The 24,807-nt window shown below is 46.1% G+C and overlaps 1 protein-coding gene across 10 annotated transcripts in view; it reads left to right on the plus strand.

Moving 5' to 3' along the window:
* The window catches only part of LOC144495209 (nipped-B-like protein), a 728,344-nt gene that overhangs the window by 508,416 nt on the left and 195,121 nt on the right, over nucleotides 1-24,807 (plus strand). For all 10 annotated transcript variants that reach the window (XM_078215273.1, XM_078215271.1, XM_078215278.1 and 7 more), the window contains one exon: nucleotides 10,963-11,061. In XM_078215273.1, the coding sequence (XP_078071399.1) occupies nucleotides 10,963-11,061 (99 nt within the window). The remainder of the gene's footprint in view (nucleotides 1-10,962; nucleotides 11,062-24,807) is intronic.

The raw sequence follows: 24,807 nt of genomic DNA on the forward strand, positions 1-24,807 counted from the left end.
GGGTTGGAGCTTAAGAGCCGTGGGGTTATGCTGCAACTGTACAGGACCTTGGTGAGACCACATTTGGAATATTGTGTGCAGTTCTGGTTACCTCGCTATAAGAAGGATGTGGAAGCGCTGGAAAGAGTGCAGAGGAGATTTACCAGGATGCTGCCTGGTTTGGAGGGTAGGTCTTATGAGGAAAGGTTGCGGGAGCTCGGGCTGTTCTCTCTGGAGCGGAGGAGGCTGAGGGGAGACTTAATGGAGGTTTATAAAATGATGAAGGGGATAGATAGAGTGAACGTTCAGAGACTATTTCCTCGGGTGGATGGAGCTATTACAAGGGGGCATAACTATAGGGTTCATGGTGGGAGATATAGGAAGGATATCAGAGGTAGGTTCTTTACGCAGAGAGTGGTTGGGGTGTGGAATGGACTGCCTGCAGTGATAGTGGAGTCAGACACTTTAGGAACATTTAAGCGGTTATTGGATAGGCACATGGAGCACACCAGGATGATAGGGAGTGGGAAAGCTTGATCTTGGTTTCAGCTAAAGCTCGGCACAACATCGTGGGCCGAAGGGCCTGTTCTGTGCTGTACTGTTCTATGTTCTAAGGCAGATGGGACACTTGCTTTTATCAGTTGTAGTATCGAGTATAAGAGCAAGGAGGGAATGTTGGAGTTGTACAGAGCGTTGGTTAGGCCACAGCTGGAGTAGTGAGTGCAGTTCTGATCACCTCACTGTAGGAAGGATGTGATAGCAATAGAGGGGCTACAGAGGAGATTCACCAGGATATTGCCTAGGATGGGGCACTTGAGCTATAAGGAGAGACTGGATAGACTTGGATTGTTTTCTCTCGAGCAGAGAAGGCTGAGGGGGACACGATTGAACTGTATAAGATTGATTGGTATGCACAGGAGATTCACTAAGATGCTGCCTGGAATAGAACATTTAAGTTATGAAGAGAGGTTGGATAGGCTTGGTTTATTTTCATTGACAGGTTAAAGTCCAGGTGAATAGCTGGGGTCCCAGCACTGAACCCTGCAGTACCCCCTCTAGTCACTGCCTGCCACTTGTCCCATATCCTTGAACATTATGATGTTACAAGTGCTCATCTAAATATCTTTTAAAGGTTGTAAGGTTTCCAGCCTCAACTACCTTCCCATGCAGTGCATTCTAGATTCCCACCACTGAGTGAATTTTCTTTCTCAAATCCCCTCTGACTCTCCAGCCCCTCACTCTAAAACAATGCCCCCTTGTGATTGACCGCTCAACCAAGGGGAACAGCTTTAACTTGGTGTTGTTAAAACTCTGACTGTGTTTACCCCAGTCCAACGCCGGCATCTCCACATCATTATTTTCATTGGAGCAGGGAAGACTGAAGGGTGACCTAGTTGAGGTGTACAGAATTGAGGGGCATGGGCAGAGTGGATAAGAAGTAGCTGTTCCCCTTAGTTGAAGGGTCAGTCACAAAGGGACATAGGTTCAAGGTGAGGGGCAGAAGTTTTAGGGGGATGTGAGGAAAAACTTTTTTAACCCCGTGATGGTGGTGACGGTCTGGAATGTGCTGCCTGAGGGTGGTAGAGGCGGGTTGCCTCATCCTTTAAAAATGACTTGGATGAGTACTTGGCACGCCATAACACTCAAGGCTATGGGCCAAGTGCTGGTAAATGGGATTAGTTGGGAGGTCAGGTGTTTCTTGGGTGCCGCTACAGACTCAGTGACCCAAATGGCCTCTTCTGCACTGTATGACTCTGAATAGGAAGCAGCTGTTCCCCTTGGTTGAGCGGTCAATCACAAGGGGGCATTGTTTTAGAGTGAGGGGCTGGAGAGTCAGAGGGGATTTGAGAAAGAAAATTCACTCAGTGGTGGGAATCTGGAATGCACTGCATGGGAAGGTAGTTGAGGCTGGAAACCTTACAACCTTTAAAAGATATTTAGATGAGCACTTGTAACATCATAATGTTCAAGGATATGGGACAAGTGGCAGGCAGTGACTAGTGGGGGTACTGCAGGGTTCAGTGCTGGGACCCCAGCTATTCACAATGTACGTTAATAATTTGGATGAAGGAATTGAATGCAATATCTCCAAATTTGCGGACGACACTAAGCTGGGTGGCAGTGTGTGCTGTGGGGAGGATGCTAAGAGGCTGCAGGGTGACTTGGACAGGCTGGTTGAGTGGGCAAATACTTGGCAAATGCAATATAATGTAGATAAATGTGAGGTTATCCACTTTGGTGGCAAAAGCAGGAAGGAAGATTATTATCTGAATGGTGGCAGTTTAGGAAAAGGGGAAGTGCAACAGAGAAACATAGAAAAACTACAGCACAAACAGGCCCTTCGGCCCACAAGTTGTGCCGAACACATCCCTACCTTCTAGACCTACCTATAACCCTCCATCCTATTAAGCTCCATGTACTCATCCAGGAATCTCTGACCCTATTGAGTTTGCCTCCACCACCACTGACGGCAGCCGATTCCACTCGCCCACTACCCTCTGTGAAAAACTTACCCCTAACATCACCCCTGTACCTACCCCCTGGCACCTTAAACCTGTGTCCTCTCATAGCAGACATTTCTACCCTGGGAAAAAGCCTCTGAGAGTCCACCTGATCTATGCCTCTCAACATCTTATGCACTTCTATTAGGTCTCCTCTCATCCTTCGTCTCTCCAAGGAGAAAAGACCGAGCTCCCTCAGCCTATCCTCATAAGGCATGCCACTCAATCCAGGCAACATCCTTGTAAATCTCCTCTGCACCCTTTCAATCTTTTCCACATCCTTCCTATAGTGAGGCGACCAGAACTGAGCACAGTACTCCAAGTGGGGTCTGACGAGGGTCTTATATAGCTACATGACCTGGGTGTCATGGTGGAACAGTCGCTGAAGGTTGGCATGCAGGTACAGCAGGCAGTGAAGAAAGCTAATGGCATGCTGGCCTTCATAGCAAGAGAATTTGGGTATAGGGAGTGAGGATGTCTTGCTGCAGTTATACAGGACCTTGGTGAGGCCACACCTTGAGTATTGTGTGCAGTTTTGGTCTCCTAGTCTGAGGAAGGACATTCTTGCTATTGAGGGACTCCAGCGAAGGTTCACCAGACTGATTCCTGGAATGGCAGGACTGACATATGAAGAGAGACTGGATCGACTGGGCTTGTACTCACTGGAATTTAGAATGAGAGGGGATCTCATAGAAACATATAAAATCCTGAAGGGAGTGGACAGGCTAGATGTGGGAAGAATGTTCCCGATATTGGGAAATGCAGACTTAGGGGGTCACAGTCTAAGAATAAGGGGTAAGCCATTCAGGACTGAGATGAGGAAGAACTTCTTCACTCAGGGCATTGTGAACCTGTGGAATTCTCTACCACAGAAAGCTGTTGGGCCAGTTTGTTATGTTCAAAAGGGAGCTGGACGTGGCTCTTGTGGCTAAAGGGATCAAGGGGTATGGAGAGAAAGTGGGAGTGGGATATTGAAGATCCATGATCATATTGAATGGTGGTACAGACTCGAAAAGCCAAATGGCCTACTCCTGCACCTTTTTTCTGTGTTTCTATGTTTTAAAGTGCTGGAAAATGGGATTAGCACAGCTTTTAGTGGCAGTTATTGTCCATGCAGACGCGATGGGCCGAAGAACGTTTTCTGCATTGTGTGACTCATCCATGTGGCCCGACTTGGCTTTAAATCTAGGACTGTAAGCAGACTAATCAAGTCACATAAGATTGTTGGTGATGAGGGCAATACACTGATTTGAGAGGTTGTAGAGAGTTTAGGGTTAAAACGCTGGTTTGATTGGGGGAGATTGCAGAGAGGGTAAAGATAATACATTGCTTTCTGTGATGGCACTTGTAGAGAGTTTGGGGTAAATTTACAAGTGCTTGTATGAGGATAGATTGTGGAGGGATGGGGTAGGTGGAACTTTGGAGAGTTTGAGTTTCAGTGCACTGCTTTGAATCTCAGAACATGGGGTGCTGGTGTGGTAGAGAGTTTGAGGTGGTTCTTTTCATGTCACTACACATTCCCTCACCACTATTCCATCTAGGTCTGGCTCGAGAGTTGAAGACCTTCAGGGGTTCTATACAATACTATGATTCTGTAACCTAATGTTAGAGAATGGAACAGGTGATAACAAAGAACAGTACAGCACAGGAAACAGGCCCTTCGGCCCTCCAAGCCTGTGCCGCTCCTTGGTCCAACTAGACCAATCGTTTGTATCCCTCCATTCCCAGGCTGCTCATGTGACTATCCAGGTAAGTCTTAAACGATGTCAGCGTGCCTGTCTCCACCACCCTACTTGGCAGCGCATTCCAGGCCCCCAACACCCTCTGTGTAAAAAACGTCCCTCTGATGTCTGAGTTATACTTCGCCCCTCTCAGCTTGAGCCCGTGACCCCTCGTGATCGTCACCTCCGACCTGGGAAAAAGCTTCCCACTGTTCACCCTATCTATACCCTTCATAATCTTGTATACCTCTATTAGATCTCCCCTCATTCTCCGTCTTTCCAAGGAGAACAACCCCAGTCTACCCAATCTCTCCTCATAGCTAAGACCCTCCATACCAGGCAACATCCTGGTAAACCTTCTCTGCACTCTCTCCAATGCCTCCACGTCCTTCTGGTAGTGCGACAACCAGAACTGGACGCAGTACTCCAAATGTGGCCTAACCAGCGTTCTCTACAGCTGCATCATCAGACTCCAGCTTTTATACTCTATACCCCGTCCTATAAAGGCAAGCATACCATATGCCTTCTTCACCATCTTCTCCACCTGTGTTGCCACCTTCAAGGATTTGTGGACTTGCACACCTAGGTCCCTCTGTGTTTCTATACTCCTAATGACTCTGCCATTTATTGTATAACTCCTCCCTACATTATTTCTTCCAAAATGCATCACTTCGCATTTATCCGGATTAAACTCCATCTGCCACCTCTCCGCCCAATTTTCCAGCCTATCTATATCCTGCTGTATTGCCCGACAATGCTCTTCGCTATCCGCAATTCCAGCCATCTTCATGTCATCCGCAAACTTGCTGATTACACCAGTTACACCTTCTTCCAAATCATTTATATATATCACAAATAGCAGAGGTCCCAGTACAGAGCCCTGCGGAACACCACTGGTCACAGACCTCCAGCCGGAAAAAGACCCTTTGACCACTACCCTCTGTCTCCTATGACCAAGCCAGTTCTCCACCCATCTAGCCACTTCTCCTTGTATCCCATGAGCCTTAACCTTCTTAACCAACCTGCCATGTGGGACTTTGTCAAATGCCTTACTGAAATCCATATAGACGACATCCACGGCCCTTCCTTCATCAACCGTTTTTGTCACTTCCTCAAAAAACTCCACCAAATTTGTAAAGCACGACCTCCCTCTTACAAAACCATGCTGTCTGTCACTGATGAGATTGTTCCGTTCTAAATGCGCATACATCCTGTCTCTAAGAATCCTCTCCAACAACTTCCCAACCACGGACGTCAAGCTCACTGGCCTATAATTTCCTGGGTTATCCCTGCTACCCTTCTTAAACAACGGGACCACATTCGCAATCCTCAGGGACCTCACCCGTGTCCAAAGAAGCGACAAAGATTTCCGTCAGAGGCCCAGCAATTTCACCTCTCGTCTCCCTGAGCAGTCGCGGATAGATGCCATCAGGCCCTGGGGCTTTGTCAGTTTTAATGTTCCCTAAAAAAACCTAACACTTCCTCTCTTGTAATGGAGGTTTTTCTCTAACGGGTCAACACCTCCCTCCGAGACACTCCCGGTTAACACGCCCCTCTCCTTTGTGAATACCGATGCAAAGTATTCATTTAGGATCTCCCCTATTCATAAGAACATAAGAAATAGGAGCAGGAGTAGGCCATCTAGCACCCCTCGAGCCTGCCCCGCCATTCAATAAGATCATGGCTGATCTGACGTGGATCAGTACCACTTACCCGCCTGATCCCCATAACCCTTAATTCCCTTACCGCTCAGGAATCCATCCATCCGCGCTTTAAACATATTCAGCGAGGTAGCCTCCACCACCTCAGTGGGCAGAGAATTCCAGAGATTCACCACCCTCTGGGAGAAGAAGTTCCTCCTCAACTCTGTCTTAAACCGACCCCCCTTTATTTTGAGGCTGTGTCCTCTAGTTTTAACTTCCTTACTAAGTGGAAAGAATCTCTCCGCCTCCACCCTATCCAGCCCCCGCATTATCTTATAAGTCTCCATAAGATCCCCCCTCATCCTTCTAAACTCCAACGAGTACAAACCCAATCTCCTCAGCCTCTCCTCATAATCCAAACCCCTCATCTCCGGTATCAACCTGGTGAACCTTCTCTGCACTCCCTCCAATGCCAATATATCCTTCCTCATATAAGGGGACCAATACTGCACACAGTATTCCAGCTGCGGCCTCACCAATGCCCTGTACAGGTGCATCAAGACATCCCTGCTTTTATATTCTATCCCCCTCGCAATATAGGCCAACATCCCATTTGCCTTCTTGATCACCTGTTGTACCTGCAGACTGGGCTTTTGCGTCTCATGCACAAGGACCCCCAGGTCCCTTTGCACGGTAGCATGTTTTAATTTGTTTCCATTGAGATAGTAATCCCATTTGTTATTATTTCCTCCAAAGTGTATAACCTCGCATTTCTCAACGTTATACTCCATTTGCCATATCCTCGCCCACTCACTCAGCCTGTCCAAATCTCTCTGCAGATCTTCTCCGTCCTCCACACGATTCACTTTTCCACTTATCTTTGTGTCGTCTGCAAACTTCGTTACCCTACACTCCATCCCCTCCTCCAGATCATCTATATAAATGGTAAATAGTTGCGGCCCGAGTACCGATCCCTGCGGCACGCCACTAGTTACCTTCCTCCAACCGGAAAAACACCCATTTATTCCGACTCTTTGCTTCCTGTCGGATAGCCAGTCCCCAATCCACTTTAACACACTACCCCCAACTCCGTGTGCCCTAATCTTCTTCAGCAGCCTTTTATGGGGCACCTTATCAAACGCCTTTTGGAAATCCAAAAACACCGCATCCACCGGTTCTCCTCCATCAACCGCCCTCGTCACATCTTCATAAAAATCCAACATGTTCGTCAAGCACGACTTTCCCCTCATGAATCCATGCTGCGTCTGATTGATCGAACCATTTCTATCCAGATGCCCTGCTATCTCCTCTTTAATAATGGATTCCAGCATTTTCCCTACTACAGACGTTAAGCTGACCGGCCTATAGTTACCCGCCTTTTGCCTCCTTCCTTTTTTAAACAGCGGCGTAACATTAGCCGTTTTCCAATCAACCGGCACTACCCCAGAATGCAACGAGTTTTGATAAATAAGCACTAACGCATCCACTATTACCGCTGACATTTCTTTCAATACCCTGGGATGCATTCCATCCGGACCCGGGGACTTGTCCACCTTCAGTCCCATTAGTCTACCCAGCACTGCCTCTCTGGTAACATTAATTGTATTAAGTATTTCTCCTGCTGCCAACCCTCTATCGTTAATATTTGGCAAACTATTTGTGTCCTCCACCGTGAAGACCGACACAAAAAACTTATTTAAAGACTCCTCATTTCCCACTATTAACTCCCCCCTCTCGTCCTCCAAGGGTCCAACATTCACTCTAGCCACTCTATTCCTTTTTATATATTTATAAAAACTTTTACTATCATTTTTTATATTAATTGCTAACCTTGGGTTCTAAGCATAATTCCCCTCCTTTGTCCCTGAAAGGTCCGATTTTCTCTCTGACAACTCTTTTGTTCCTAACGTATGAATAGAATGCCTTAGGATTCTCCTTAATCCTGCTGGTAGTTATTTGTTAATACAGTGGGTCAGACAGGGTTGGAAGACAGTTTACCTTTTCTGAAGAACATTATTAAACTCTTTAAACAACAGTCCAGGAACCTTTGTGGGCACTTCCAAATGCCCCTGGTTAGATTTGAACTCGCGAGCTCTAATTTGCTAATCCCAGTCAGCATGGCTTTGTGAGTGGAAAATCATGTCTCACAAATTTGGTTGAGTTTTTTGAAGGGGCAACCAAGAAAGTAGATGAGGGCAGTGTAGTTGATGTTGTCTACATGGGCTTTAGCAAGGCCTTTGACAAGGTACTGCATGGTAGGTTGTTGCATAAGGTTACATCTCACAGGATCCAGGGTGAGGTATCTAAATGGATACAAAATTGGCTTCTTGACAGAAGCCAGAGGGTGGTTGTAGAGAGTTGTTTTTCAAACTGGAGGCCTGTGACCAGCGGTGTGCCTCAGGGATCAGTGCTGGGTCCACTGTCATTTGTCATTTGTATTAATGATTTGGATGAGAATATGGGAGGCATGGTTAGTAAGTTTGCAGATGACACTAAGATTGGTGGCATATTGGACAGTGAAGAAAGTTATCTCCGATTGCAACGGGATCTTGATCAATTGGGCCAGTGGGCTGACGAATGGCAGATGGAGTTTAATTTAGACAAATGTAAGGTGATGCATTTTGGTAGATTGAACCAGGGCAGGACTTACTCAGTTAATGGTAGGGCGTTGGGGAGAGTTACAGAACAAAGAGATCTAGGGGTACATGTTTATAATTCCTTGAAAGCGGAGTCACAGGTGGACAGTGAAGAAGGCATTCAGCATGCTTGGGTTCATCGGTCAGAACATTGAATACAGGAGTTGGGACGTCTTGTTGAAGTTGTACAAGACGTTGGTAAGGCCACACTTGGAATACTGTGTGCAATTCTGGTCACCTTATTATAGAAAGCATATTATTAAACTAGAAAGAGTGCAGAAAAGATTTACTAGGATGCTACCGGGACTTGATGGATTGAGTTATAAGGAGAGGCTGGATAGACTGGGACTTTTTTCTCTGGAGCGTAGGAGGCTGAGGGGTGATCTTATAGAGGTCTATAAAATAATGAGGAGCACAGATCAGCTAGATAGTCAATATCTTTTCCCAAAGGTAGGGGAGTCTAAAACTAGAGGGCATAGGTTTAAGGTGAGAGGGGAGAGATACAAAAGTGTCCAGAGGGGCAATTCTTTCACGTAGGGTGGAACAAGCTGCCAGAGGTAGTAGTAGAGGCGAGTACATTTTTATCTTTTAAAAAGCATTTAGACAATTACATGGGTAAGATGGGTATAGAGGGATATGGGCCAAATGCGGGCAATTGGAATTAGCTTAGGGGTTTTAAAAAAAAGGGCGGCATGGACAAGTTGGGCTGAACGGCCTGTTTCCATGCTGTAAACCTCTATGACTCTAACGTTGCCACTAGGCTGTTGTACTCCAGTAGTTTGTTTAGGACCTTGAGGCAATGTGGAGAGTGGAATGCTGTACTTAAATGTTCGATTCATCAAGTGTTCAAAATCTGTGATTCAGCATTTCCTGTTTGCTATGGGAAATACATTAAGAGCTATCAAAACAGTCCCATATCCCAGCTTTCATCCCATAAACCTGCAGGTTAGTCGTCTTTAAGTAAGGGGCCATTTGGCTTTTGAAATTTCACGTGCAATCTGTTTCTATTAGCTGTTCAGGAAATCCATTTCAATTTTTTAACAGCTTTGTGTGAAATTTAATTTCTCCTGATTCTTTTGCCAGTTAATTTTAAATTTATGACCTCTGGTTACCGATCCACTTGTTGGTTTGTCACTCCTTAGAATCCTACAGTGCAGAAAGAGGCCATTCGGCCCATTGAGTCTGCACCAACCACAATCCCACCCAGGCCCTATCCACATATTCCTACATATTTACCCACTAACCCCTCTAACCTATGCATCCCGGGACACTAAGGGGCAATTTAGAATGGCCAATCAACCTATCCCGCACATCTTTGGACTGTAGGAGGAAACCGGAGCACCCGGAGGAAACCCACGCAGACACAGGGAGAATGTGCATACTCCACACAGACAGCGATCCGAGCCAGGATTCGAACCCAGGTCCCTGGAGCTGTGAAGCAGCAGTGCTAACCACTGTGCTACCGTGCCGCCCCTTGTATCAAAAGTCATCATTTCAAATAACTGTTAGATTTCCCCTTAACCTTGGGTCCATTTTGCCCTTGTTCCACTTCAAAATAATATAACTTAGATTATACTGCCTCTCCATGCTGTTTCTCCCATAGTGCGTCACTCAACACTTGGCAGATGCAATTTGATATAGACATGTGCATGCCCAATTCACCAGTCTGTTTATATCCTTCTGTAATCTAGTACTAACCTCACAATCAGCAGAAAAATTTGAAAATGTGCTGCTCCTATCCAAGTCTATTCAAACAATTCCTCCAATGGGGATAAACATTCATTCTCCACTACTCCCTGATACCCATCCCTTAACCTACGTCAATGTTGCTAGAATCCCTTTTCCGAAATCCACATTGCTGTGGATCTGGAATCACGCATGGGTCAGACCAGATAAGGAAGGCAGATTTCCTTCCCTAAACGACATAGTGAGCAGGATGGATTTTTATTACAATTGATGATAGTTTCATGACACCATTACTAAGATGAACTTTCATGCTAATTTTTTTATTCATCAAATGAATTTATTGATTAACTGAATTCAAATTCTACCAGCTGCTGGGTGAGATTTTAACCAGGATATTAACCTGGACTCTTATTAGTTCAGTGATATTACCAAGTGCCACTGTCCTCCTGAACCTTCAATGTTGGCTGCCCCTTATTATCCCAGATTTCTCCAAGTGAGAATTTGTTTTGTCATTTCCAATGATCATAGTTAAATTCCGCCCACTGGGCTGTTTAGCCTTGAATTGTTTGGTTTATCCCCTCTGCTTTTTCAATCAGGGATTTATAACATTTGCAACCTGCAGATCCTCTGGAACCATCCCCATATCTAAATTCTCCTCCATTACCATTTGATCCAGTGGGATGAATAGAAGTTCGAGACATGTGAGCTGTTCTAATCCCAGTGCTGTTCTTGTGTTTGCTTTGATTAGATGAACTCCCAAATGGGTGTGATATAACTTGAATTTGTCCCTCTGCAGAAACTGGTCAATGAAACATTCCAGAAACTCTGGTTCACTCCCACTCCTTCTCACGATGCTGAAGGGATGACACGGAAAATCCTGAATGTCACAGATGTGGTGAGTAATATTTTCCCTCCTACCCTATCAAATTTTCAAGCATGCTGACATACATCTGTAAAACATAAGGCCTTTAAATACAAATACAGATGGTCTTTGGAAATGATCAAAGGGGTTACACTAGGCCATTCAGCCCCTTCATTATGACTGATCTATCTCTTGGCTACATTTACCTGACATGGCTCCACGTCCACAGCTAACAAACAATTCTACCAATCTCGAGTTTTGAAAACTCCGATTGTGCCCAGCACCAACAGGCTTTGGGGCAAAAAGTTCCACTTGTCTATAGCTGGTTTTGTTCCCAAGGAAGATTATTTTCTTGAGAATGTGCTATGCTCCGTCCTTAAATCTGTGAATGTCCACAATCGCTTGGGCTGCGCTCCAGAAGCACCTGCTATATGTCGGTTATCCCATTTAAATAAAAGACTAACTAGAGAAATAGTCAAACCAGTCTTGCCACACCTAGTTGAGAATAGTAGAAGGCAAGTAAATAACTAACTAGAGAAGGAGGTTGCACCAATAACCCCATCCTCAGCGATGGGGAGGCCAGCATATCTGTGCAAAAGATTTGCAGCCATTTTCAACCAGAAGTGCTGAATAGATGATCCATCTCTATTGTTCAAGGTCTCGAGCATGACTGATATCCTTAGGGTTACAATTTTGTCTTTTAAAAAGCATTTAGATAGTTACATGGGTACGATGGGTATAGAGGGATATGGGCCAAATGCAGAGTTTGCACATTCTCCTCATGTTTGTGTGGGTTTCCTCCGGGTGCTCCGGTTTCCTCCCACAGTCCAAAGATGTGCGGGTTAGGTTGATTGGCCATGCTAAAATTGCCCCTTAGTGTCCTGAGATGCATAGGTTAGAGGGATTAGTGGGTAAATATGTAGGGATATGGGGGTCGGACCTGGTGGGATTGTGGTCGGTGCAGACTCGTTGGGCCAAATGGCCTCTTTCTGCACTGTAGAGTTTCTATGATTCTATGATGGTCTTCAACCATCAGTTACAGATGGTTACAGAACAAAGAGATCTAGGGGTACATGTTCATAGCTCCTTGAAAGTGGAGTCACAAGTGGACAGGGTGGTGAAGAAGGCATTTGGCATGCTTGGTTTCATCGGTCAGAACATTGAATACAGGAGTTGGGACGTCTTGTTGAAGTTGTACAAGACATTGATAAGGCCACACTTGGAATACTGTGTGCAGTTCTGGTCACCCTATTATAGAAAGGATATTATTAAACTAGAAAGAGTGCAGAAAAGATTTACTAGGATGCTACCGGGACTTGATGGATTGAGTTATAAGGAGAGGCTGGATAGACTGGGACTTTTTTCTCTGGAGCGTAGGAGGCTGAGGGGTGACCTTATGGAGGTCTATAAAATCATGAGGGGCACAGATCAGCTGGATAGTCAATATCTTTTCCCAAAGGTAGGGGAGTCTAAAACTAGAGGGCATAGGTTTAAGGTGAGAGGGGAGAGATACAAAAGTGTCCAGAGGGGCAATTTTTTTCTCAGAGGGTGGAGAGTGCCAGAGGTAGTAGAGACGGGTACAATTTTGTCTTTTTAAAAAGGATTTAGATAGTTACATGGGTAAGATGGGTCTAGAGGGATATGGGCCAAATGCAGGCAATTGGGACTAGCTTCGGGGTTTAAAAAAAAAGGGCGGCATGAACAAGTTGGGCTGAAGGGCCTGTTTCCATGCTGTAAACCTCTATGACTCTATGACCTGTATAATCAGATCCATTCATCCCCATGATATCAAGACATGGCTGAAGGCACTGCATATTCCTGGGTATGGCTATAGGCCCCGAGAACATTCTGGCAATAGTAGAACATCGGAAAGGCTATGGTGCAGAAAGAGGCCATTCAGCCCATTGTGTCTGTGCTGGCCAAACAAATGGGGGAAAAAAAGAAACTAGTTGCTCGTTTTAATCCCATTTTCCAGCATCTGTTCCGTAGCCTTGTAGGTTCCAGCACTTCAGATGCAGATCGAGTTATCTTTTAAACTAGTTGAGTGTTTTGGCCTCAACCACGAACTTGGGCAGTGGATTCCAGACAGCCACCACCCTCTGGAAAAGTATTTTCTCGTGACCCCTCAAATCTTTTTACCAATCGCCTTAAATTTCTGCCCCCAAGTAATTGACCCCTCAGCTGGGGAAGCAAATAATTCCTGTTTACCCTGTGTAGGAGCTCATGATTTTGTATACTTCAATTGGGTTATCCTTCAGCTGCGAAGGAAAACAACCCCAACCTATTCAATCTTTCTCTTGGCTGCAAGTTTCAAGCTTTGACAACATTCTTGTGAATCTCCTCTGGACTCTCTCTGGATCAACTATGTCCTTCCTATAATGAACTGAACACAAAATTCCAACTGTGGCCTAACCAGTATTTTATACAGTTCCATCACTACATCCCTGCTTTGGTGTTCAGTATCTCACCCAATAAAGGAAAGCATTCCATGTGCTTTCCTGACCATCTTGACCACCTGTCGTGCCACTTCAAGGACCTGTGCACATTCACTCCAAGGTCTCTGACTTCCTCAACCCCTCTCAATATTTTCCCATTTATTCAATATTACTTTGCTTTGTTTGCCTTCACTAAATGCATTACCTCACACTTTTCTGCCCACTCAACCAAACCAGTGATATCATTCTGGAGTCGACAGCTATCCTCTTCAACTACACGGACAATTTTTGTGTCATTTGCAAATTTCCCAATCATGCCTCCCACATTCAAGTCCAAATCATTAATATTTGCAACAAACAGCAAAGGCCCCGACACAGAGCCCTGTGGAGCACCGCTGAAAACCACTTTCCATTCGCAAGGCAATTCATCACCATTATCCTTTGTTTCCTGTCGCTGAACCAATTTTGGATCCATTGGTCAGCTTCACTTATATCCCATGGGATCTCACTGACCAATCTGCCATGTGAGACCTGGTCAAATGACTTACAAAATTCTGTGTAGACAACATCCAGAGCACTACCCTCATCATCCTCCTTGTTACTTTCTCAAAAAATTGAGATCAAGTTAGTGTGACGCAATTTTCCCTTAACAAAACCCATGGTGACTATCGCTGATCAAACCATGCCTTTCTAACTGACAAGACCAGAATTTGTTGCCTATCCCTAATTGCCCTGGAAATGAGGACTGTTAAAATTCAACCACATTTCTGTAATCTGGAGTCACAGGTGAGCCTGACTGCATAAGGCTAGCGGATATCCTTCCCTAACAAACATGAGTAAACTAGATGCATTTTCACAGTAATCAACAACAGTCCCATGGTCACTATCACAGGCCAGATTTTAATTCCAGATTTTATTAATTGAATTGAAATTCCACCAGTTGCTGTGAAGGAATTTCAAGATGTGGAGATGCCTGCGTTGGACTGGGGTAAACACAGTAAGAAGTCTCACAACACCAGGTTAAAGTTCAACAGGTTTATTTGGTAACACAAGCCACTAGCTTTCGGAGCGCTGCTCCTTCATCAGGTAAGTGGGAGTTCTGTTCACAAACAGGGCATATAAAGACACAAACTCAATTTACAAAATGGTTGGAATGCGAGTCTTTACAGCTAATCAAGTCTTAAAGGTACAGACAATGTGAGTGGAGAGAGGGTTAAGCACAGGTTAAAGAGATGTGTATTGTCTCCAGCGAGGACAGTTAGTGAGATTTTGCAAGCCCAGGCAAGTTGTGGGGGTTACAGATAGTGTGACATAAACCCAAGATCCCAGTGGAGGCTGGGAGCCTTCTTCGCAGCCTTCAACATGTCATTGATAGAACATAGAACAGTACAGCACAGAACAGGCCCTTCGGCCCACGATGTTGTGCCGAGCTTTATCTGAAACCAAGATCAAGCTATCCCACTCCCTATCATCCTGGTGTGCTCCATGTGCCTATCCAATAACCGCTTAAAGGTTCCTAAAGTGTCTGACTCCACTATCACTGCAGGCAGTCCATTCCACACCCCAACCACTCTCTGCGTAAAGAACCTACCTCTGATATCCTTCCTATATCTCCCACCACGACCCCGATAGTTATGCCCCCTTGTAATAGCTCCATCCACCCGAGGAAATAGTCTTTGAACGTTCACTCTATCTATCCCCTTCATCATTTTATAAACCTCTATTAAGTCTCCCCTCAGCCTCCTCCGCTCCAGAGAGAACAGCCCTAGCTCCCTCAACCTTTCCTCATAAGACCTACCCTCCAAACCAGGCAGCATCCTGGTAAACCTCCTCTGCACTCTTTCCAGCGCTTCCACATCCTTCTTATAGTGAGGTGACCAGAACTGCACACAATATTCCAAATGTGGTCTCACCAAGGCCCTGTACAGTTGCAGCATAACCCCACGGCTCTTAAACTCCAACCCCCTGTTAATAAAAGCTAACACACTATAGGCCTTCTTCACAGCTCTATCCACTTGAGTGGCAACCTTCAGAGATCTGTGGATATGGACCCCAGGATCTCTGTTCCTCCTCAGTCTTCAGAACCCTACCTTTGACCCTGTAATCCACATTTAAATTAGTCCTACCAAAATGAATCACCTCACATTTATCAGGGTTAAACTCCGTTTGCCATTTTTCAGCCCAGCTTTGCATCCTATCTATGTCTCTTTGCAGCCTACAACAGCCCTCCACCTCATCCACTACTCCACCAATCTTGGTGTCATCAGCAAATTTACTGATCCACCCTTCAGCCCCCTCCTCTAAGTCATTAATAAAAATCACCAAGAGCAGAGGACCAAGCACTGATCCCTGTGGCACTCCGCTAGCAACCTGCCTCCAATCCGAAAATTTTCCATCGACCACCACCCTCTGTCTTCGATCAGATAGCCAGTTACCTATCCAATCGGCCAACTTTCCCTCTATCCCACACCTCCTCACTTTCATCATAAGCCGACCATGGGGGACCTTATCAAACGCCTTACTAAAATGAAGACTAACATCTCGCCAAGGCCATCCCACACCCCCACTTCTTGCCTTCAAACAACCGCACAACCTCAAGCAGACCATTGTCCGCAGCAAACTACCCAGCCTTCAGGAGAACAATAACCACGACACCACACAACCCTGCCACAGCAACCTCTGCAAGACGTGCCGGTTCATCGACGTGAGAACACCATCCATCAGGTACACGGTACATACACTTGCAACTCGGCCAACATTGTCTACCTGATACGCTGCTGGAAAGGATGTCCCAAGGCATGGTACATTGGGGGGACCATGCAGACGCTACGACAACGGATGAATGAACACCGCTCGACAATCACCAGGCAAGAGTATTCTCTTCCTGTGTGGAGCCAGAGGAAATGGGCGAGGTATTAAATGAGTACTTTGCGTCAGTATTCACCAAAGAGAAGGACTGGTGGATGATGAGTCTGGGAAAGGATGTGTAGATAGTTTGAGTCATGTTGAGATCAAAAAGGAGGAGGTATTGGGGTTCTTGAGAAACATCAAGGTAGACAAGTCTCCAGGGCCTGATGGGATATACCCCAGAATACTGAGAGAGGCAAGAGAGGAAATTGCTGGGGCCTTGGGAGAAATCTTTGTATCCTCACTGGCTACAGGGGAGGTCCCAGACGATTGGAGAATAGCCAATGTTGTTCCTTTGTTTAAGAAGGGTAGCAAGAATAATCCAGGTAATTACAGGCCGGTGAGCCTTACATCAGTGGTAGGGAAATTATTGGATAGGATTCTTCGAGACAGGATTTATTCCCACTTGGAAATAAGTGAACGTATTAGTGAGAGGCAACATGGTTTTGTGAAGGAGAGGTCGTGTCTCATGAACTTGATTGAGTTTTTCGAGGAAGTGACGAAGATGATTGATGAGGGTCGGGCAGTGAATGTTGTCTACATGGACTTCAGTAAGGCCTTTGACAAGGTCCCTCATGGCAGACTGGTGCAGAAGGTGAAGTTGCATGGGATCAGAGGTGAGCTGGCAAGGTGGATACAAAACTGGCTCGGTCAAAGAAGACAGAGGGTAGCAGTGGAAGGGTGCGTTTCTGAATGGAGGGCTGTGACAAGTGGTGTTCCTCAGGGATCAGTGCTGGGACCTTTGCTGTTTGTAATATATGTAAATGATTTGGAGGAAAATGTAACTGGATTGATTAGTAAGTTTGCGGACGACACAAAGGTTGGTGGATTTGCGGATAGCGATGAGGACCATCAGAGGATACAGCAGGATATAGATCAGTTGGAGACTTGGGCGGAGAGATGACAGATGGAGTTTAATCCGGACAAATGTGAGGTAATGCATTTTGGAAGGTCTAATACAGATAGGAAATATACAGTAAATGGCAGAACCCTCAAGAGTATTGATAGGCAGAGGGATCTGGGTGTACAGGTACACAGGTCACTGAAAGTGGCAATGCAGGTGGAGAAGGTAGTCAAGAAGGCATACAGCATGCTTGCCTTCATCGCCCGGGGTATTGAGTTTAAAAATTGGCAAGTCATGTTGACGCTTTATAGAACCTTAGTGAGGCCGTACTTGGAATATAGTGTTCAATTCTGGTCGCCACACTACCAGAAAGATGTGGAGGCTTTGGAGAGGGTACAGAAAAGATTTACCAGGATGTTGCCTGGTATGGAGGGCATTAGCTATGAGGAGAGGTTGGTGAAACTTGGTTTGTTCTCACTGGAGTGACGGAAGTTGAGGGGAGACCTGATAGAAGTTTACAAGATTGAGAGGCATGGACAGAGTGGATAGTCAGAAGCTTTTTCCCAGGGTTGAAGAGTCAATTACTAGGGGGCATAGGTTTAAGGTGCGAGGGGCAAGTTTTAAAAGAGATGTACGAGGCAGATTGTTTACACAGAGAGTGGTGGGTGCCTGGAACTCGTTGCCAGGGGAGGTAGTGGAAGCGGATACAGAAATGCGAGGTTATACACTTTGGAGGAAATAATAACAAATGGGATTACTATCTCAATGGAAACAAATTAAAACATGCTACCGTGCAAAGGGACCTGGGGGTCCTTGTGCATGAGACGCAAAAGCCCAGTCTGCAGGTACAACAGGTGATCAAGAAGGCAAATGGGATGTTGGCCTATATTGCGAGGGGGATAGAATATAAAAGCAGGGATGTCTTGATGCACCTGTACAGGGCATTGGTGAGGCCGCAGCTGGAATACTGTGTGCAGTATTGGTCCCCTTATATGAGGAAGGATATATTGGCATTGGAGGGAGTGCAGAGAAGGTTCACCAGGTTGATACCGGAGATGAGGGGTTTGGATTATGAGGAGAGGCTGAGGAGATTGGGTTTGTACTCGTTGGAGTTTAGAAGGATGAGGGGGGATCTTATGGAGACTTATAAGATAATGCGGGGGCTGGATAGGGTGGAGGCGGAGAGATTCTTTCCACTTAGTAAGGAAGTTAAAACTAGAGGACACAGCCTCAAAATAAAGGGGGGTCGGTTTAAGACAGAGTTGAGGAGGAACTTCTTCTCCCAGAGGGTGGTGAATCTCTGGAATTCTCTGCCCACTGAGGTGGTGGAGGCTACCTCGCTGAATATGTTTAAAGCGCGGATGGATGGATTCCTGATCGGTAAGGGAATTAAGGGTTATGGGGATCAGGCGGGTAAGTGGTACTGATCCACGTCAGATCAGCCATGATCTTATTGAATGGCGGGGCAGGCTCGAGGGGCTAGATGGCCTACTCCTGCTCCTATTTCTTATGTTCTTAGTAGGGACTTTTAAGGGGCGTCTTGACAAGTACATGAATGAGATGGGAATAGAGGGATAAGGTCCCCGGAAGCGTAGGGGGTTTTAGTTAAGTCAGGCAGCATGGTCGGTGCAGGCTTGGAGGGCCGAAGGGACTGTTCCTGTGCTGTAATTTTCTTTGTTCCTGTTGGGGAGCACTTCAGTGGTCACGGGCACTCTGCCTCTGATCTTCGGTAAGCGTTCTCCAAGGCAGCCTTCACAACACACACCAACGCAGAGTCACTGAGCAGAGACTGATAGCCAAGTTCCGCACAGATGAGGATGGCCTCAACCGGGATCTTGGGTTCATGTCACGCTATTCCCCACAACTTGACTGGGCTTGCAAAATCTCTCTAATTGTCCTGGCTGGAGACAATACACATCTCTTTAACCTGTGCTTAACCCTCTCTCCACTCACATTGTCTGTACCTTTAAGACTTGATTACCTGTAAAGACTCGCATTCCAACCATTATTTTGTAAATTGAGTTTGTCTTTAGATGCCCTGTCTGTGATCAGAATTCCCACTTACCTGATGAAGGAGCAGCGCTCCAAACATTAGTGGCTTTTGCTACCAAATAAACCAGTTGGTCTTTAACCTGGTGTTGTGAGACTTCTTACTAAGGAATTTCAACCCATGTCCCCAGAGCATTAGCCTGGGCCTCTGGATTACTAGTCTAGTGTCATTATCACTTTGCCACCATCTCCCCCTAAAAACCTTTCTGTGTTGTTGTTCCGATGTGGACCACAACCACTGGCTGTTTATCTGCACATCCCCATCAGTACTCTGCAGCCATTTGGTGACATCTAGAGGGCAGTGATTGTAGCATAAGGTTTAGGTTGGCTATATATGGTAAAAAGAACACACAAGGACAGAGTAAGAATAATAAAATGATGCAATGGCATGAGAATAGATCTGGCCCAAATAAATTGGTATCAAAGATTGGGTTTCTCCAGTACTTTTTCTCTGCTGCTGTTTCCTCACTCTTAATAGCTGCCAAGATACTCTCTAATTATGGTATAAAACTTGTGTTTTCTACTGTGAAGAAAGACGTACAATATTTTTCCACCGTTGCCCCCTCATCACCCATGCGTGAGCAAAAAGTTGCTTTGATTTGTTTCCCTCTTTATAAACAATGGTGTCGTTCCCCAAGCCCTCAGTTTTTGTGCAACCATGTGTTTAGAAACATAGAAACCCTACAGTACAGAAAGAGGCCACTCGGCCCATCGAGTCTGCACCGACCACAATCCCACCCAGGCCCTACCTCCATATCCCTACATATTTTACCCACTAATTCCTCTAACCTACACATCACTAACTCTTTTGAGACCATATCGAACTTCAACGAAAACGGCTTTTATTCAACATGCATGAGGGAGAGCAGAACTCGGGGCTATAATTTCAGCTTGCTTCATAGAAACATAGAAAGATAAGAGCTGGAGGAGGCCGCTTGGCCCTTCGAGCCTGTTCTGCCATTCATCACGATCATGGCTGATCATCCAATTCAATAGCCTAATCCTGCTTTTTCCCAATAACCTTTGATTCCGTTCGCTCCATGTGCATTATCTAGCCGCTTCTTGAATACATTCAATGTTTTGGCATCATCTGCTTCCTGTGGTAATGAATTCCACTGGCTCACCACTCTTTGGGTGAAGAAATGTCTCCTCATCTCCATCCTAAATGGTCTACCCTGTACCATCAGACTTGACCCCTGGTTCTGGATTCACCCACCATCGGGAACATCCTCTCTGCATCTACCCTCTCTAGTCCTGTCAGAATTTTATAAATCTCAATGAGATCCGTTCCCACGTTCGTCTGAACTCCAGCGAAAACAATCCTAACCTGGTCAATCTTCCTTGTACATCAGTCCCACCATCCCCAGAATCAACCTGGTAGACCTTTGCTGCACTCTCGAGAGAGCGAGCAAGAACATCCTTCCTCAGAAAAGGAGAACAAAACTTCACGCAATACTCTAGGTGTGGCCTCACCAAGGCTCTGTATAATTGCAACAATGGTAGTCATGATGTGGAAATGCCATCCCATCGTATTGGGCAATGGGACCCTGTGCGAGAACCTCTCCGGCTATGTCGAGGGCATCCTGAAACCCATTGTACAAAGAACCCCCAGCTTTTGTCGCGACACTACGGACTTCCTACAGAAACTCAGCACACATGGAGCAGTTGAATCAGGAGCACTCCTCGTCACAATGGATGTCTCGACACTCTACACCAGCATCCCCCATGATGATGGCATTTCTGCAACTGCCTCAGTACTCAACGCCGACAACTGCCAGTTTCCAGATGCAATTTTACAACTCATCCGCTTCATCCTGGACCACAATGTCTTCACCTTCAACAACCAGTTCTTCATCCAGATACACGGAACAGCCATGGGGACCAAATTCGCACCTCAATATGCCAGCATCTTCATGCACAGGTTCAAACAAGACTTCTTCACCGCACAGGACCTTCAACCGATGCTATACACTAGATACATCGATGACATTTTCTTCCTTTGGACTCGTGGCGAACAATCACTGAAACAACTATATGATGACATCAACAAGTTCCATTCCACCATCAGACTCACCATGGACTACTTTCCGGAATCGGTTGCATTCTTGGACACACGCATCTCCATTAAGGACGGTCAACTCAGCACCTCACTATACCGCAAGCCCACGGATAACCTCACGATGCTCCACTTCTCCAGTTTCCACCCTAAACACGTTAAAGAAGCCATCCCCTACGGACAAGCCCTCCGTATACACAGAATCTGCTCGGATGAGGAGGATCACAACAGACACCTCCAGACGCTGAAAGATGCCCTCATAAGAACAGGATATGGCGCTCGACTCATCGATCAACAGTTCCGACGCGCCACAGCGAAAAACCGCACCAACCTCCTCAGAAGACAAACACGGGATACGGTGGACAGAGTACCCATCGTCGTCCAGTACTTCCCCGGCGCGGGGAAGCTACGGCATCTCCTCCGGAGCCTTCAACATGTCATTGATGAAGACGAACATCTCGCCAAGGCCATCCCCATACCCCCACTTCTTGCCTTCAAACAACCGCACAACCTCAAACAGACCATTGTCCGCAACAAACTACCCAGCCTTCAGGAGAACAGTGACCACGACACCACACAACCCTGCCACAGCAACCTCTGCAAGACATGCCGGATCATCGACACGGATGCCATCATCTCACGTGAGAACACCATCTACCAGGTACACGGTACCTACTCTTGCAACTCGGCCAACTTTGTCTACCTGATACGCTGTAGGAAAGGATGTTCCGAGGCATGGTACATTGGGGAGACCATGCAGACGCTACGACAACGGATGAATGAACACCGCTCGACAATCACCAGGCAAGACTGTTCTCTTCCTGTGGGGGAGCACTTCAGCGGTCATGGGCATTCAGCCTCTGATCTTCGGGTAAGCGTTCTCCAAGGCGGCCTTCACGACACACGGCAGCGCAGAGTCGCTGAGCAGAAACTGATAGCCAAGTTCCGCACACGTGAGGACGGCCTAAACCGGGATGTTGGGTTTATGTCACGCTATCAGTAACCCCCACAGCTTGCCTCCTGGACTTGCAGAATCTCACTCGCTGTCCTGTCTTGAGACAATACACATTTCTTTAACCTGTGCCTAATGCTCCCTCCCCTCACATTGTCTGTATCTTTAAGACCTGATTGGCTGTAGGGATTCGCATTCTAATCAGTATTCTGTAACTTGATTTTGTGTCTCTGTGCCCTGTTTGAGAGCAGATTTCCACTCCATCTGACGAAGGAGCAGCGCTCTGAAAGCTAGTGGCGTTTGCTACCAAATAGACCTGTTGGACTTTAACCTGGTGTTGTTAGACTCCTTACTGTAATTGCAACAACACATCCCTGCTCCTTTACTCGAAATCTCTCGCAATGAAGGCCAACATACCATTTGCTGCCTTTACCACCTGCTGCACCTGCATGCTTACCTTCAGTGACTGGTGCACAAGGACACCCAGATCCCGCTGCACACTCCCCTCTCCCAATTTACAGCCATTCAGGTGGTAATCTGCCGCCTTGTTTTTGCTTCCAAAAGTTTAATGTTTATTTTATTAATCACAAATAGGCTTACATTAAGATTGCAATGAAGTTCGTGTGAAATTCCCCTAGTCGCCACACTCCGGTGCCTGTTCGCGTCAATATGCCTAACCAGCATGTCTTTCAGACTGGGAGGAAACCGCAGCACCCGGTGGAAACCCACGCAGACATGGCGAGAATGTGCAAACTCCACCCAGACAGTGACCCAAGTTGGGAATCGAGCCCGGGTCCCTGGCACCGTGAGGCAGCAGTGCTAGCCACTGTGCTGCCCCAAAGTGAATAACCTCGCATTTATCCAAATTATACTGCATCTGGTATTGATTTGCCCACTCACTCAACTTGTCCAGATCATTCTGAAGGATCTCTGCATCCTCATCACAGTTCACCCTCCCATCCAACTTGGTATCATCTGCAAACTTTGAGATGTTACGTTTTGTTTCCTCATCCAAATCATTAATATATATTGTGAATAGCTGAGGTCCCAGCACCGATCCCTGTGCCACCCCACTAGTTACTGCCTGCCAATTTGAAAAGCATCCATTAATTCCTACTCTTTCTTTCTTCTCTGCCAACCAGTTTTCTATCCATCTCAATACACTTCCTCCAATCCCATGCCGATAATCTCGCACGATAGTTTCTGATGCAGGACTTTGTCAACCACTTTGTCAAACGCTTTCTGAATGTCCAAGTATACTACATCGACTGCCTACCTCTTGTCAACTCCACTAGTTACATCTTCAAAGAATTCCTACAGATTTGTCAAGCATGATTTCCCCTTCATAAATCCATGCTGACTCTGTCTGATCCTGCCACTGTTTTCTAAATGCTCTGCTATAAAGCCCTTGATAATGAATTTGAGAATTTTCCCCGCTACTGATGTTAAGCTTACTGGTCTATAATTCCCTATTTTCTCTTTACCTCCCTTTTTAAATATTGAACATCTAGAACAGTACAGCACAGAACAGGCCCTTCGGCCCACGATGTTGTGCCGAGCTTTATCTGAAACCAAGATCAAGCTATCCCACTCCCTATCATCCTGGTGTGCTCCATGTGCCTATCCAATAACCGCTTAAATGTTCCTAAAGTGTCTGACTCCACTATCACTGCAGGCAGTCCATTCCACACCCCAACCACTCTCTGCGTAAAGAACCTACCTCTGATATCCTTCCTATATCTCCCACCACGGAGTGACATTCGCTATCTTCCCATCTGCAGGGACTGTTCCAGAGTCTATAGAATCCTGGAAGATGACCACCAATGCATCCACTATTTGTAGAGCCACTTCCTTAAGTACTCTGGGATGTAGATTATAAGGCCCTGGGGATTTAGCCACCTTCAAATCCATCAATTTTCCCAGCACCATTTCTCTACTAATATTGATCTCTCTCAGTTCTTCCCTTTGTTCTTTGTTCATCAGCAAACTTGGAAATATTATATTGGTTTCCTTATCCAATTCATTGATAGATTGCGTGAATAGCTGGGGTCCAAGCATGATTCCTGCAGAATCCCACTAATCACTGCTTGACACTTCAAAAAAGACCCACTTATTCCTACTCTTTCCTGCTAACCAATTCTCATGGTTTTGTGAAGGGGCGTCTTGTCTCACGAACTTGATTGAGTTTTTCGAGGAAGTGGCGAAAATGATTGATGAGGGTAGGGCAGTGGATGTTGTCTACATGGACTTCAGTAAGGCCTTTGACAAGGTCCCTCATGGCAGACTGGTGCAGAAGGTGAAATCGCATGGGATCAGAGGTGAGCTGGCAAGGTGGATACAAAACTGGCTTGGTCAAAGAACAGTAAGAAGTTTAACAACACCAGGTTAAAGTCCAACAGGTTTATTTGGTAGCAAAAGCCACACAAGCTTTCGAGGCTCTACTCTGTCCAACGCCGGCATCTCCACATCTTGGTCAAAGAAGACAGAGGGTAGCAGTGGAAGGGTGCATTTCTGAATGGAAGGCTATGACAAGTGG

Source organism: Mustelus asterias, chromosome 6, assembly GCF_964213995.1.
Source record: "Mustelus asterias chromosome 6, sMusAst1.hap1.1, whole genome shotgun sequence".
Classification (NCBI taxonomy): domain Eukaryota; kingdom Metazoa; phylum Chordata; class Chondrichthyes; order Carcharhiniformes; family Triakidae; genus Mustelus; species Mustelus asterias.